The sequence below is a fragment of the Typopeltis vanoorti genome, chromosome 4 (genome assembly GCF_054136105.1).
Source record: "Typopeltis vanoorti isolate ZY-2024b chromosome 4, IOZ_Tvanoo_1.0, whole genome shotgun sequence".
Taxonomy (NCBI): domain Eukaryota; kingdom Metazoa; phylum Arthropoda; class Arachnida; order Uropygi; family Thelyphonidae; genus Typopeltis; species Typopeltis vanoorti.
In genome coordinates this window covers 87,502,908-87,520,418 of record NC_143552.1, presented here as the reverse complement: position 1 = coordinate 87,520,418, position 17,511 = coordinate 87,502,908, and the positions used below count along the sequence as shown (strand labels likewise).

The following is a 17,511-nucleotide window of genomic DNA, read 5'->3' as shown; positions in this document are numbered from 1 at the left end:
TCACTATTTAGTCTTGAGCAGGATAAAATTGAATTTCATATTGAAAAGAATGACATGTAAGAAAGTTTTAAAGTGAATAAATGTTGAGCAGCTTCTAGATGTGAAATGTAGACTAAAATACACAAAGATTATTGAAGAAAAAATGAAAGTGTTTGAGAACAAGAACCAAACCTTGGAGATTCAGTGGCAAGCCTTCAAGAAAACCGTGATTCATTCAGCTACAGAGGCATGTGGTGAAGTTGTCTGCAAGGATAGAAAAATTAGAACTCTATGGTGGACACAGGAAGTTAAAGAAAAGAAGAAAGAATACCAAAAGGTCATGGCAAATAAGTCAGCTTGTGCTCTTAGAGAATACAGAGACAAACGTAAGAAAGCTAAACACTGTGTAAAACTAGCTAAACAAAGTCATGGGAGGACCTTGGCAAGAACATAGAAAATAAATATCAAGAAGGTGGTAAGATATTCTGGAGGTTGTTGAAGAAGTTTAGAAATGGAGGAAAGAGTGCTGCAAAAGGAGTTAAAGATGATAAAGGTGATATGAAAATGGGAGAAAAAGATATCCTTGAAGTATGGAGAAATTACTTTGAAAATTTGCTAAATGAAACAAGCAGTGATGACAGCACAGTGATAAAAAACACTGACCAGGCATGTAGTCAGGAATACTTATCCATACTTGAAGTAGAAAAAGCCATAAAAGGCTTGAAATGTGGAAAGGCAACAGGAGTAGTTGATATTCGACCAGAAATGCTGAAGTATGCTGGTATAAAAGTCTTACAGTGGCTGCACTTCATAGTTCAGAAAGCCTGGACAGAAGTATGATGATTGGAGTAGATATTCCCGATGATTGGAGTAGAGCTCTCATAGCACCCATATATAAAAAGGGAAATAAAACTGAATGTGAGAATTACAGAGGTATTTCCCTACTGAGTGTTCCTGGCAAGATCTATGCAAGTATACTTGAGAAATGGTTAAGAAAGAATTGTGGAATATAAGCTTGGTGAAGAACAAGCTGGATTCAGGCCAAATAGAGGCTGTCAGGATCAGATCTTCACTTTACGACAAACAGTCGAGAAAGCACGGGAATATAACAAAGATCTGTATTTAAGTTTTGTCGATTTGGAAAAGGCATATGACAAGGTGCCAAGAGAGAAGCTATTCAATATGCTACAGTTATATGGTGTTAATGGAGCATTATATCAAGGAATACTTAGTCTTTATTTGAGTTGTAAGTCAGCAGTTAGAATTGAAGGAAGTACAGGAAGATAGTTTAATGTTAAATCTGGTGTGAGAAAAGGATGTACATTATCTCCTCTGTTATTCATTATCTATATGGATCACATTATGAAGGAAAGTGGTATTAAACTTCTAAATAAATCCGCTACAAGTCTGCAAGATTCTCCGACTAAATTGAATAACTGTTGTAATAGATATGGTATGAAGGTCAGCATTAAAAAGACGAAGACAATGAAAATAGGCAGAATCATTGAAAATGTCAACTGTGTTGTGAATGGAGAACTTATAGAAGTAAAACATTTCAGCTACTTAAGAACGATTTTTAGTAAAGATGGTAAATTAAATATGGAAATAGACAAAAGAATCAGCAAAACTGGTATGGAAAGAAGTGAATTGAATAAATTCATATGGAATAAAAGAGAAATTAGTCAGAATACTAAATTAGCTGTATACAAGACAGTGTTCAAACGAGTTTTAACTTATGGATCTGAGAGCTGGGTCAGAAGTAAAACACTTGACCAAAGACTAGAGACCGCAGATATGAGAAAGATTAAAGGCATGAACAAATGGCGTCAATGGCAATATCATATTAAAAAAGACCTCGACATTGTCAGCATCCAGGAATGCGTTAGCAGAGCAAATCTCAGGTGGTATGGTCACTTAAACAGAATGGGTGAGGAAAGATTAGCAAAACAAGTGTTCTCTGCCAAGATGGCAGGAAAACGACTGAGAGGAATACCAAGATATAGGTGGATTGATACGGTACAAAGTGCCTTAGACGATAGAAATACAAGATCTGGTAATGTTGGAGTCTTGACAAGTAACAGACTGATTTGGAGGAAAATTGTAGATAGGAAGTTAGTAATGATGTAAATTTTTCATGTAGTACTATCATATCCTGTACACCCCTCGAGGGTATAAGGCAGGAATTTGATGACTAATTTCTCTCTTATTCTATATGAATTTATTCAACTGACTTTAACCATACCAGATTTGTTGATTCTGTTGTCTATTTCCATATTTAATTTACCATCTTCACTAAAAATCGTGCCTAAGTAGCTGAAACGTGTTACTTGTTCCACAGGTTCTCCATTCAAAACGCAGTTGACATTTTCAATGATTCTGCCTATTTTCATCGTCTTTGTCTTTTTATTGTTGGCCTTCATACCATATCTATTACAAGTTATTCAATTTAATCAGAGAATCTTGCAGACTTATAGGGGATTTATTTAGAAGTATAACATCATCCGTATAAAGCAAAGAGCTGACATTAACATCTCCAATTTTGATATCAGGTTTGGTACTACTTTCCTTCATAATGTGATTCATATACATAATGAATAACAGATGCGATAATGTACTTTCACACACCAGATTTAACATTAAACCATCTTCCTGTACTTCTTCAATTCTAACTGTTGACTTACAACTCAAATAAAGACTAAGTATTGCTTGATATAATGCCTCATTGACACCATATAATTGTAGCGTATTGAATAGCTTCTCTCTTGGCACCTTGTCATATGCCTTTTCAGACGACAAAACTTAAATACAGATCTTTGTTATATTCCCATGCTTTCTCTACTATTTCTCATAAAATGAAGATCTGATCCTGACAGGCTCTATTTGGCCTGAATCTAGCTTGTTCTTCACGAAGCTTTTCTTCCACAATTCTTCTCAACCGTTTCTTAAGTATTCTTGCATAAATCTTGCCAGGAACACTCAGTAGGGAAATACCTCTGTAATTCTCACATTCAGTTTTATTTCCCTTTTTATATATGGGTAGTATGAGAGCTCTATTCCAATCTTCGGGAATTCGTCCCTCTGTCCAGGCTTTCTGAAATATGCAGTGCAGCCACTGTAAGACTTTTATACCACCATACTTCAGCATTTCTGTTCAAATATCATCTATTCCTGCTGCCTTTCCACATTTCAAGCCTTTAATGGCTTTTTCTACTTCAAGCATGGATATGCATTCCTGACTTGCCTATTTCAGTTCACAATGAATTGAGGCTATTTCGTTTGGCAGGGAAAATTCTACAAACAAATAAAGGGGACAGCCATGGGTTCACCACTCTCCCCACCCTTGGCCAATTTCTTTATGGAGACCTTTGAAGAAAAAGCCTTAGCCCCACAAAAACCAACCATATGACTTCGCTAAGTTGATGATGTGTTTGCTATTTGGCCACACGGCTCTGAAATACTCCTCTCCTTCTTAACACACTTAAACAACCAACACCCGAGAATCAAGTTCACCCTGGAAAAAGAGGAAAACAACAGCCTCCCTTCCTAGACACACTAGTCATCTGCCAGCCTGATGGAACCGTGGTTTTCTCAGTTTATAGAAAACTCACCCATACAGGCAGATACATTCACCAACAATCCCCCCCCCCACAACAATATGAAGTTGTGAAAACACCATACAACAGGGCTAAACTAAGCTGTTCTAACAACATGGCCCTAAACAATGAACTAAATCACATCCTCAACACTTTCCGAGCCAATGGCTACCCCCCAAAAAAAATTCAAAAAATATTAAAACCTACAAACCATAGCCCCCCCCCCCCCCCATCCACAACAAGGATAACTCTAAATCCATCACCATTCCCTACGTCCGAGGCACCTCGGGAAAAAATCACCAAAATTTAAAAAAAAAAAAAAAAACATGACCTGACCTCCTGTTACAGGCCTTACAGAAAATTGGCATCCCTTATCTGCTCCACCAAAGAAAACCACTTCCCCTAGATCTACCTGGTGTATACCAGGTCCCTTGCAGTTGTAAACTGTCTTCCTTTGGCCAAACAGGCAGGACAGCGAATATCAGAATTTCTGAACACAAGGACTACATCCGTTTTCACAAGTACAGCCATTCTGGTCTTGCAGACCATGCTCTAGATACACGCTACAGAATATGGTGGAAGAAAGCTACAGTAATACACCATAGCAAATACAAATTCGAAAGACTATTTATGGAATCAGCCTCAGCCCTAAGAAACTCTCCAAATCTCAACAAATTTGGATGTATGCGACTGCCCCAAATTTGGGAGGCTTACATCAGCAGACCTTCAGCCCAACGGCCAAGAACACCTACTTAGCCTGCTAGAGGGCACCATCAGGACTTTTAGGAGAATAATAGCTTCATCTCTTCATTCTCAGTTGCGTGTTGTAGTGCCTGCATGCGTGCACGTGCCTTTTTTTGTAAGTTCCTTTTGAAAATGGCAACAGGACGTTGCCGAAATATCGGAAATATTTATTAAAGTGTAATTTAATTTATATTCATAACTATGTTGTTCAATTCCTTAAGTAATTTAATAATGCATAGCCAACGTATAAGCCTGTCTGTGAGATTCTACCTTAGTAGAACCTTCTGTGGGACCATAGGCACAAATAAGTCTCATTGTCCAATTCTCTGTTCTGATATTTGCCCACATCACTCTACTTGAGACTGCCTGCCATTCAAGAAGATTAGCCTCGTATTTTGTGTTGAATACTATGGCTACTCCTTTTTTTCCTTGATTGTCATTGCCTGAATATAACATTTTGTATTTATTGCTCAAAAAGATCTCACCAGTTTTTGTCTTTTTTGTTTCAGTCACCCCTATTATGACGATCTGGTACTTATCTAATTCCTCCGCTAGCTCCATTTCTTTGCCATTCAGGCTTCTTATATTGATAGTACTGATCTTTAACTCTGGTGATGTTGAGTTGGGATGTGTTTTCAGATTTGTTCCAGTAGCTGACTTTTCGCTGTTCATCCTGGTTCCCTGGCGAAAATAACTGGGGCCTTGTTTAACCGGGCAACGCCCAACCGGCATGAAATTTTGTCATGTTGTACCATCATTTTGTATTTTGGTTTATCCAATAGGAATACAATTTGGTCGGCTAAATCCCAAATTGCCAGCCCATCCTCGTCCGTTCAGTATCCAGGTAGATACCCAAAAGAGTGCACCACAAGAAGGTGAGGATTGGACATTAGGTCAGAAGCCCTGGTCGTTTCTCTACATTTTTACCTGTATATCAAAACATTTTCATGACTGTAGTCAAATGTGGACATTAATTTATTACCAGCATACTAAGAAATTATATTACACAAGAAGTTTGGAGTGCTTAAGAGTCAAAGCTAAGAGGAGACCTCCACATAGCCTTTAAAGGAATGCAGAGAAAAGTTTTCCCAACATTTTTAAATTAGAAAAAATGCTAACAGATGACTGGGCATATATTTCAGAGCATCAACAGCACACAACTAACAGTATATCTAATACTACTTGTCTGAATGTTCCAAACTAATAAATCATGGAATGGGTGTATTTTTTTTTTTTTAATATCAATCCCACACCTGAGGTTATAAAACTGTTAACACACCTTAGCACAGTGTGCAGGCAAATAATTAAGGAAAAAAGAAGGAATCTGCTGATATGTTTCTTGGACAACTGTAGATAGTAGTAAAACTTGAAGGAAATGCAAGGAACTATTTCAAATATGAAGGAAGACTGAGGAGTTTATTTGCTTAATTTGAAGCCTGGTTATGAAAATACAGTGATTAGGAGATTTGGTTTTCATAGGGTCAGAAGAAAGGGAGAAATAATCATAACCTACAGAAATGGTATCTGATAAAGAGACTATCATACTACCCAGACTGGAGGTTTTTGCTATGCCCTGAATGTGAGTACAGTATTCTAAAATTGGATGGATTTAGGATTTATTGGTGTTAGCAGCTGTATAGGTGAGGAATATTAAGTGGAAAAAAGAGGCTGAATTTTTTTGAGACCGGAGAAGCTTTGAATATGATGTGATTGTATCAGGAAAGGTTTGAGGTGTCGACAGCAAGAAAATTTTGATCTTACCCACAGATCTGGGTATTATCAAAAAGTAAGGAGAAGTGAAATAAAATTTTTTTTACATCTTGGTAACACTGAAAGAATAGCCCCATGACTGGCAATTAGATATCATGTCTCCTCTCCAACCAGCATGCTGTGGATTTCAATCTCATGGGAGCATGGTGGCTTAATAGTTTTATTCTGTGTTTTCCACCTACTGAAGGTGAGAAACACTGAATAAAACTATCAAGCATTAGTAATTATAACTTTCAAAATCAGCCATGCTTTATAAATTAAATTACTGTTATCAATATGCATGACCATACTGTTGTAAAGAACAGTAATAAAATTCTTAGAAATACAGAGAATGAATGTTTTGCCTTCAGCAGCATTTGATTATTAGTAGCCAAATAAGAATAAATTAACAGTTTTTGCTCAATGTGATATCAATATAAACCAATACTTATTCAAATTCTAAAACAAAGAATAAATTATCAGGCATTAAATATACATACTGGATAGCCAAATCCACCAATTTCTAGTGCTTCTTCTAATTGAGGCTGTGCCATTGCCTCAGACCATGCCCATCCCCACTGATTTCTCTTGTATTTTTCTCCAATTTGTCGCAAAATTTCCAAATATCCATTACGACAAGCAGACTGACAATCCAAAATATGTGGGAGGATGCTGATTACACAAAGCTGATGACTTTCACATGACTCCTTTAAAACATCACTACTTGTAATCTAAAGGAAAGAAAGAAAAAAACCAGTTGTGTGTGTATATATATAAATAAATAAACAGATATATAAATACAAAAGTGAACAACAATAATAAGTATACACTTGAGAAATACCATTCACTAATGTGGTCAAAGAATTAGTTCAGTTCTTATCCTTATATGCCGCAGTTAGTAAATTTAGCTGACATAAAAGAAGATGAATCAGTCTATTTAAAAAAATAAGTGCAATCAAAACAGCATACAGAAGATATCTTAAATAAAAAAAAAAAGGCGGTGGGGGATTTATGAGTGGTACACTTATTTCAACGTCAAATGAAGATACAGTTTCCAAATGTCCTTCAGGCAATATAGCATCATTATTCCTGTTTGAGGACTGATTAGAAATGACTGTAGACAATGTTCATGACACACACTGTATATTTCATATGCTCTAACTGATAGTCTATAGGAAATTGGTATAGATCATCTGACCAAGAAATGAGAAATAAAGGAAGGATGATATTGGGCTGATAGGATGATAATCCCTAAGGGCTCATATCTGCTGCTGAGTCTTTAAACACTTAAAACTTTTAATTATCTGAAAAACATCAAGAAGAATCTCCTTCTGATATCACACTTCTAGAGCAGTTGAGCGTCCTCAAATGATTGTAGTTTTTCTAAATGCTAATCACGAAAGTTTCAAACAAAAATATCAATTTGGGAGATACTGCAAATTGTTTTAAATCCTTTCGAATGAAGATAGGGGTGCTTTTCCCCTATTGGTTTTTCACTTGTTACATGGATAACAAGAAACAATGATATTTGTGTGTGTGTCAGATGTTTTGTTACTTCTGTAATCAGATGACATATCTATACTTGGTTAGTCTTATGAGAGCTCCTGAAAGGGTTCAGGATGAAGATTCGAGGGATTTCTGGTTCAATGCCAGAGATCCCACCCACCACACACACACACAACTATCCAGCAGATGCACTCAAAAGTGGAACACCAGGATTACCCAGGATGCTATGTCAACATTACAACCTACTCTCAAGCTCTGTCCCCAAACCACAGGGAAGGAAACATATTGCAACACCACTGAGCCTTGCAGGCAAGTCCACTGGCTGCATGATCCTGGTCAGGGCATCCAGGACTAGCCATCTTGATGATGAAGGCTCAAAATAATGCAAGCCAATCAGGATCCTCAATCCCCCACCACCCCTTCTGGATGTCTTATAGGTTGTATGCATGGCAAAGATGGTGGCAAGGAATTGGATCCAAGTGATCAGAGTCACATTGTAAAAATTAGACAGGAGAAGTAGAGCACAGAATATCGGTATTATAAAAGAAAATGGTGCCATTGAACATGATATCCAAGTTGAAAATTCAGCTTTTTAAGTAGATATTTTGCTCCTAAATACATCCCATATAAGTCTTCAGGAATTATATATGAAAACCAGCATTTAAAAAAAAAAAAAAAGACAGGAATATGACACATTCAGCTATATTTATAAGCTGAAGTAAAACTGATGTCTTACATAAATAAAAATTATTTTATTAGTATAAAATTTATCATGTTCGATAGGTGTCTTCAGCAGTAACTATTAACTGAATGGAAAAATAACACATGCACAAAACAGAAATTGGTGTTAGTAGGCAACAGTCTATAAATTAAAGAAGCTAAGAAATTATATTCTTGGTTTAATCCTTTATTACAATGTAAATGGAACAATAATATCAAGCAATAGTAAATCAATATTTGAGATGAAGGTCAGCAGTTAGCATTGAAGAATGTACAGGAAGATGGCTTGATATTGAATCAGCTGTGTGACAATGGTGCACCATCTCCTGATACCAAAATTGGTAATGTTAATCTTAACTCTTTACTTTATGCAGATGATGTCATACTCCTAAATAAATCCAGTACAAGTCTTCAAGATTTCCTGACTAAAGTGAATAAATGCTGTAATAAATCATGATCATCAAATTCCTGACATGTACCCTCAAGGGGGTGTACAGGATATAATAGTACTACATGAAAAATTTACATCATTACTAATTTCCTATCTACAATTTTCCTCGAAATCAGTCTGTTACTTGTCAAGACTCCAACATTATCAGATCTTATATTTCTATCGTCTAAGGCACTTTGTACCGTATCAATCTACTATATATGTTGGTCTTCCTCTGGGTCATTTTCCTGACAACCTAGCAGAGAACATGTTTTGCTAATCTTCCTTGTCCATTCTGTTTAAGTGACCATACCACCTGAGATTAGCTCTGCTAACGCATTCCTTGATGCTGACAATATCAAGTTCTTTCCTAATACCCTCGTTTTTAATATGATGTTGCCCTATGCCATCTGTTCATGCCTCTAATCTTTCTCAGGACTCTCATATCTGCGGTCTCTAGTCTTTGGTCAAGTGTTTTACTTTTGACCCACCTCTCAGATCCATAAGTTAAAACTGATTTGAACATTGTCTTGTATACAGCTAATTTAGTGTTCCGACTAATTTCTTATTCCACATGAATTTATTCAATTGACTTCCAACCAAACCAGCTTTGTTGATTTTGTTGTCTATTTCGATATTTAATTAACCATCTTCACTAAAAATCGTGCCTAAGTAGCCAAAATGTTTTACTTGTTCCACAGGTTCTCCATTCACAACACAGTTGACATTTTCAATGATTCTACCTATTTTCATTATCTTTGTCTTTTTATTGCTGACCTTCATACCATATCGATTACAAGTTATTCAATTTAATCAGGAAATCTTGCAGACTTATAGGGGATTTAGAAGTATAACATCATCCATATAAAGCAAAGAGCCGACATTAACATCTCCAATTTTGATATCAGGTTTAATACTACTTTCCTTCATAATGTGATCCATATAGATAATGAATAACAGAGGAGATAATGTACATCCTTGTCTCACACCAGATTTAACATTAAACCGTCTTCCTGTACTTCCTTCAATTCTAACTGCTGACTTACAACTCAAATAAAGACTAAATATTGCTTGATATAATGCCCCATTGACACCATATAACTGTAGCGTATTGAATAGCTTCACTCTTGGCACCCTGTCATATGCCTTTTCAGACGACAAAACTTAAATACAGATCTTTGTTATATTCCCATGCTTTCTCAACTATTTGTCGTAAAGTGAAGATCTGATCCTGACAGTTTTTTTTGGCCTGCATCCAGCTTGTTCTTCACGAAGCTTTTCTTCCACAATTCTTCTCAACCGTTTCTTAAGTATGCTTGCATAAATCTTGCCAGGAACACTCAGTAGGGAAATACCTCTGTAATTCTCACATTCAGTTTTATTTCCCTTTTTATATATGGGTACTATGAGAGCTCTACTCCAATTATCAGGAATTTGTCCCTCTGTCCAGGCCTTTTGAACTATGCAGTGCAGCCCCTGTAAGACTTTTATACCACAATACCTCAGCATTTCTGGTCGAATATCATCTACTCCTGCTGCCTTTCCACATTTCAAGCCTTTGATCACTTTTTCTACTTCAAGTATGGATATGTATTCTTGACTGCATGCTTGTTGAGTATTTTTTACCACTGTGCTATCACCGCTTGTTTCATTTAGCAATTTTTCGAAGTAATTACTCCATACTTCCAGGATATCTTTTTCTCCTGTTTTCATGTCACCTTTATCATCTCTAACTCCTTTTACAGCCCTCTTTCCTCCATTTCTAAGCTTCTTAAACAACCTCCAGAATATCTTACCACCTTTTTGATATTTATTTTCTATCTTCTTGCCAAAGTCCTCCCATGACTTTTGCCAGTAACTTTTGATATGCTTTCTTCTTTTCCTTCACTGCCTCTTTAACTTCCTGTGTCCACCATGGAGTTCTGATTTTTACATCCTTGCAGACAACCCCACCACATGCCTCTCTGGCTGAATCAATCAGGGTTTTCTTCAAGGCTTGCCTCTGAATCTCCAAGGTTTGGTTCCTGTTCTCAAATTCTTTCATTTTTTTCTTCAATAATCTTTGTGTATTTTAGTCTACAGTTCACATCTGAGAGCTGCTCTACTTTTATTTGCTTTAGAACTTTCTTACATGTTATTCTTTTCAATATGAAATTCAATTTTATCCTGCTCAAGACTAAATAGTAATCACTTCCAATTTCAAATTCTCTATACACTCTGGTGTCCTGCACCAGGGAGAAAACATAAATATCAACAATAACATAGTCAATGAGACTTTTCTTATTCCTTATCTCTTCTCTCCATGTGAATTTGTGCACATTTTTATGTTGGAACATGGTGTTGGTAATAACCAGTCCATGTCCTGAGCAGAAATCCAACAGGTATTTGCCATTATTATTAGCTTTCCTCTTTTCTCCAAATTTTCCCAAAATATTTTTGTATGTCTGACAATCATTTACTACTCTGCTATTTAGATTCCCAACAAGGACCAACTTTTCCTTTTTCATTGTGTCAGTAGCTTTCTCTAAAGCCTCAAAAAATTCCTCCACTTGTACCTTAATAGAACCTTCTGTTGGACCATAGGAACAAATAAGTCTCATTGTCCAATTCCGCAGTCTCATATTTGCCCACATCACTCTACTTTACACTTTCTACTCTACCTGCCATTCAAGATTAGCCTCATATTTTGTGTTGAATACTATGGCTACTCTTCTTTTCCTTGATTTTCATTGCCTGAATATAACATTTTGTATTTATTGCTCAGAAAGATCTTACCAGTTTTTGTCTTTTTTTGTTTCAGTCACCCCATTTATGTCGATCTGGTACTTATCTAATTCCTCAGCTAGCTGCATTTCTTTACCATTCAGGCTTCTTATGTTGATAGGACGGATCTTTAACTCTGGTGATGTTGAGTTGGGGTGTTTTTCAGATTTGTTCCAGTAGCTGACTTTTTGCTGTTTGCCCTGGTTCCCTGGCAAAAACAACAGGGTCCCTTGTATAACCAGGCGACGCCCCAGCCAGCATGAAATTTTGTCATGTTGTACCATCATTTTATATTTTGGTTTAAGCCAATAAGAATACAATTTGGTCGGCTAAATCCCAAATTGGCAGCCAATCCTCGTTCATTCAGTATCCAGGTACACCATGAGAAAGTGAGAATTGGACATTAGGTCAGAAGCCCTGGTCTGTTCTCTGCATTCCTTTAAAGGCTATGTGGAAGTCTCCTCTCTGTTATACAGCTTTGACCCATACAGTATGGAAATCAAAAAGACAAAGATGGCAAAAATAGGCAGAAACATTGAAAACATCAACTGCATCTTGAATGGAAAATCTACATTTCAAATCTTTTTTTTTTTTTGTAAAGAAAGCAAATTAAACGTGGAAACAGACAACAAAATTAGCAAAGCTCTTTTGTTAGGAAGTCACCTGAATAAATTTTAATGGAATAAGAGAGAAATTAGTCAAAACGCTAAATATGCTATATACAAGACAGTGTTTGAATCAAAAACACATGGATTTGAGAGCTGGGTTAGAAATAAAACACTTGATCAAAGAGTAGAGACTACAGATATGAGATCTCCAAGAAAGATTAAAGAAGTGAACAGATGGCATCATAAGCAGTATCATATTAAAAATGAGGAATTTAGGAAATAATTTGACATTGCTAGCATTCTGGAATGCATTAGCAGAGCTAATCTCAGGTAGTACTGTCACCTAAACAGAATGGGAGAGGAAAGGTTAGCAAAACAAGTATTCTTTGTCAAGATAGCAAGAAAAAGACCCAGAGAATGACCAAAATCTAGGTGGACTGATGCAGTAAAAAGTGCCCCAGAAGACAGAAGTGCAAGTTCTGATAATATTGGCAGGCATATGTTCAATAATAAGATACTGAACAATAAGATAATAAAATAACAGACTAATATGAAGGATAATTGTCGACAGGAAGTTAGTAATGATGCAACTTTTTCATGTAGCACTATCATGATATCCTGTACACCTCATTAGGATATATTTCAGGAATTTGATGATGAATTTGGTAAGAAAATAAACAAAAAAAGAAAATACACTATCTGTTCAAAAGTATCCGACACCCCTTTGTAATTCGTAAACTGATGTCTAGATGTCATTAAGACCTTGCCAGTATAAAAGGAGGCATAGAACTGTGTGTTGTTCAGTGATAAGAAGTACAAGCAGAATGGGTAGCACAAGGGAGATTAGTTTATATATTCATATGGAGTTTCCTCCCTTTTTCTCTCCTGTTCCTATTGGAGCGAGTTGAGCCCCCCCCTCATGGGGGTTAAGTATTTATGGCTGTAGATCTGCGCGAGTTCACAGGGCCAGTTTGTGGGATGAAAAACGCCAGATAAACTGGCGGGGTAAAACCCTACTGCTGTGCCCAAGACCTCAAGTTGCCGAAGTCAACAGTTGGCGACGTGATGGCACAACCACAACAAAACCACGGTTGGGTACACCATATTTAATGACAGACATGGAACGTCAAGTGGTGAAGGTGGTTCGTGGAAATCGCCAGATATCGAATGTAATAATCACCCGGGAGTTCTGCAGTGCTACTAACTTTCCAGCCAGCAACATGACTGTGTGTTGAGAGTTAAGAGGAATGGAGTTCCATGGTCGAGCAGCTGTCCATAAACCAAACATTTCTCCTGTGAACGCTAAGTGCCACCTGCAGTGGACAACTGGAAACGTGTGATTTGGAGTGATTAATTATGCTTTACACCATGTGGCAGTCTGATGGGAGGGTTTGGGTCTGGCGAATGCCTGGAGAACAATTCCTGCAAGTGTATAGTGCCAACAGTGAAATTTGGAGGTGGCGTTACAGTGTGGGGGTGTTATTCATGGAATGGACCTGGCCCTCTCGTAACACTACATGGAAATCTAAATGCGGAAGGGTACAAGGACATTTTGACCCGTTACATACTGCCTACAGTAAAAGATCAATTTGATGATGACTATTGTCGGTATCACAATGCTACATACCATAAAGTAAGGTCTGTGAGGGAATGGCTTGTGGACAATAACGTTCCAAAAATGGACTGGCCAGCTCAGAGCCCTGACCTGAATCCTAGAACACCTTTAGGAAAAATCAGAATGCCAACTTTGCTCCAGACCCCAACGACCCACATCACGAACTACTCTGGCTACAGCTCTTCAGGAAGAATGGGCTGCCATTCCTCCAAAAGACATTCCAACACCTGGTAGGAAGTCTCTCCAGCAGAGTTAGAGCTGTCATAAAAGCAAAGGGCAGATCCACGACGCATTAATGTCCACTACTGGAAAGAGTGAACCTATTCTAATAGTTGGTATTTATGCCAATTTTTTGTGACGAAAGCCAACTGAATATAGAAATAGAAAACAGAATAAGTGAGACTACTATGGAATAGCAGACAGCCAGTTGAATCAATGTATGTGGAATAAGAAACAGCCAAAAAACCAACAACAACATACGCCAATTTGAACACTGTCTTACGTTCAAATGTCCTATGTATTGTAAAATGTAAGGTAATGCACTTTGAGATAAAAAGACGTACTTCGTATCATACTGATGGTACTAGTTTACAGGAAATTGATAAGGCTAGGGATCTGGAGGTGATGGCAGATAGATTGGAAATTCAGAGGACATATTGCAAGAGTTGCGAAAATAGCTCAGAGGATTACTTGGATGATGAACACATTGACAAATAAAGATAGGAAGGTTATCATCCCTCTTTAAAAAGCTATGATTTGGTCAGATGTTGTACTGTGCACAGATTTGGTGACCTGCATTTCTTGGGGAATCAGGATGTGGTGTAAAGGATTCAGAGACGAGTGACCAAGCTGGTGACAGGTCTGTTGAATTCTCTATTGGGATAGATTGTGTCATTTGCAGAGTTTAGTCGACAGGCAGAGGAGAGGCGATATGATAGAAACTTATAGGTTACTAAAAAGATTCTATAAGATTGACACAGAAGAAATTTTTCAATACATAGGGAGTAGGGAAAAAACAAGGGGTCACACTTGGAAAGTGGTAAATGAGTGGAATGGATTACAACATGTGGTTGTGAGCACCTCAAGTAAGTTTAAGGAGATGCATGATAGGTATTGTGTTAATGGATAGTGTGCATCTCCAACAACGAATCTTTTGACTCTATGGAGTACCTGTACAAAAAATGATTTATTCACCTTTAGCTTTTTTTTTTTTTTTTTGTGCATCTGGCTTCTACTGATGAGACTTCAATAAAAAATAAAACCAGCGTGGATAGTGATCATTCTCTTAATGCCTAGCATTATTCTCATAATGCTAGGCACACACATTCAAAAGAAAGTGTGATTTACTTTATGGACTTTTGGCAAGTATAATTTAAATTTTAATTAACTGAAAAAACTATAATTGATAACATGCAATCAGAACTAATCTAAGAGGGCATAGTCACAAATAAAATGTGAGAAGGAAATATTGGTAAATCAAGAATGAACAAGAAAATCCTGGAGCTGCTGTCAAGAGCATGCAAGATAAACAGAGATCTGACAAACAGATTAATTTCATTAGATCAACGATCCCACTGGAAACTAATAATGAAATCTTAATTGTGTTAGTCATCTGATGCATCCCTTGAGAGCATTCACCAGAAGATGAAGTGTTTTAATATAGCACACATAATCTATCAACTCTCTGAATTGATCCTACATTTTATAACTAATATGCCAAAAGCAAATGAGTGAAATTATGTCAACAATTGAGTTTTATACATGAAACTTGGCTTATAATTATTTTTGTGCAAGAAACTAAATCAGATCTACAAGTAATTCCACATATATTAATAAATCCAAAAACATTAACACTTACTTGTACAATTTCTGGAGGATCAACGCTTTCGGAGAATTTTTCCAGAGCCCAAGTTACAATATCTGATGCTATACGTCCTCCATCATATTCTTCAGCTTTACCATCTTTCTTCCCAGACGGAAAATACTTTATTGTAGGGAACCCTTTAATCTAGCGATAACAATAAATACAATAATCAGATTATAATTCTGTCTTTAAAAATATATTAAGTTAAAATCAATAACATTTAAATGAGATCACTTAAATTTATTTAATACAAAGATTATATAAAGTCTTTAAAATATGAAGCCTTAATGAGAATTTCAAATGAGCCTTTGTAAAGATAATAGGCATAACTATTGAGAATATTAGTTGAATTAAAACACACCAAACCAACTTTTACAGTCAACTCAAATAAGTACAAGAACTAAAATAGCAGTGAAATTATGACAAATATCACATAAAGAAATATTATCAAAGAACTATTCTATTACATATACAGGGTGTTCGGGATAAATTTGACATATTTATAATTAATTATATTTTTACGTAAGTTACATGTATTAACACACACTTCTCTTCATTTAAAAGTTTGGACCCTTCTTCATTCATATACAAGATGTCAGAAAGGATGGATAGCTGGAACCCACCTGAATCATGGAAGAGAATAACTTGTATCATGATGATTCGTGCCCGCCATCAAAATAAGGATATTACGACTGCTGCCCAATGCTCCCTGAATACAGTAAAAACAATCAGGCATGAACTAGAGACTTGCAATGGTGACTACGAGGATGTAGCAAGAAGAAAGATCCCTAGCAGACGATCTGATTGCGTTCGTACAGCAGAATTCCTCGCAAATCTGCAGGAACAGGTGTTGAAGAACCCTGGCATTGGAATTCGGGCTTTGTTCGTGGAGTTGCTAACTGTAGTCAAGCCCTGGATAACAAGGGTAGCCAATGGTAGGCCGTATGTATGGCAGCAGGATTCGGCCCCTTGCCACACCTCTGGGAAAAGTCAAAAATGGTTGTCTGAAAATTTCTACGACTTCACCAGTCCAAATGTTTGGCCTCCAAACTCCCCAGACCTTAACCCCATGGATTATTTTGTATGGGGCGCAGTTGAAAAAGACACCAATCGCACTTCCAGTAATACAAAAGCCCAGTTAATGGATAAAATTAAAACAGTTTTTGTGGCCCTTCCCAGGGAGACTGTAGCATCAGCTTGTTCGAGGTTCCGAAGCAGAATTGAAGCTGTGATCGATGCTAATGGTGGTTATTTTGAGTAAATCTTGTTGATAGTATTGTAATTAACTCTGCCTGTAATGTTTTTTTGTCAATTCATTAAATTTAATAGATACAAAGAAGATTTTCTTTTTCCTTACGAAACTGTCAAATTTATCCCGAACACCCTGTATATACATATAACATTCTGCTGGAATTAACAGAACTCCCACTACAGGTGACCTAAGAACAAAGATCAATTTGTAAATGACTAAAATGGATTACTTAACATTTTTAAATCAGAAGATTTAAAAATATTAGCAAAGTCAAATGAAATCTCAGAACAATATGATAACACCCAAAGAAAGAAACAAACATACATCTTCAAAAATTATGGAAACAACTACCATGTGAGTAAAACTTCAGTTTAACATAAACTAAAATAATCACTTGACATTTCGACCCTCACATTAAAGTCATCATATGTATGTACATATGTTTTCATGTAGTAAGTTACATTTTTTCAATGTAACTTCAGCATACCATGTAGATTGTAGTGTAGAAACAAGCTGCACTACAATCTACATGGTATGCTGAAGTTACATTGATTTAGTCAACCATTAAAACTACTGGCCTGACCTCTGGTGGAAAAAAACTACATGAAAACTAAAGTCCTGTTATGTTATTATCTATTTTTTAGGTTACAAAATTAAATTAGATTAAGCTAGTGTACACAAAATATTT

The 17,511-nt window shown here is 36.6% G+C and overlaps 1 protein-coding gene across 2 annotated transcripts in view; it reads right to left on the bottom strand.

Annotated features, from left to right (window-relative positions):
* CaBP1 (Protein disulfide-isomerase A6 homolog CaBP1) overlaps positions 1-17,511 on the bottom strand; it is a 208,798-nt gene that overhangs the window by 62,209 nt on the left and 129,078 nt on the right. For both annotated transcript variants that reach the window (XM_090391328.1, XM_090391330.1), the window contains 2 exons: positions 15,566-15,715; positions 6,566-6,796 (listed from right to left, as the gene is read on the bottom strand). In XM_090391328.1, the coding sequence (XP_090247454.1) occupies positions 6,566-6,796; positions 15,566-15,715 (381 nt within the window). The remainder of the gene's footprint in view (positions 1-6,565; positions 6,797-15,565; positions 15,716-17,511) is intronic.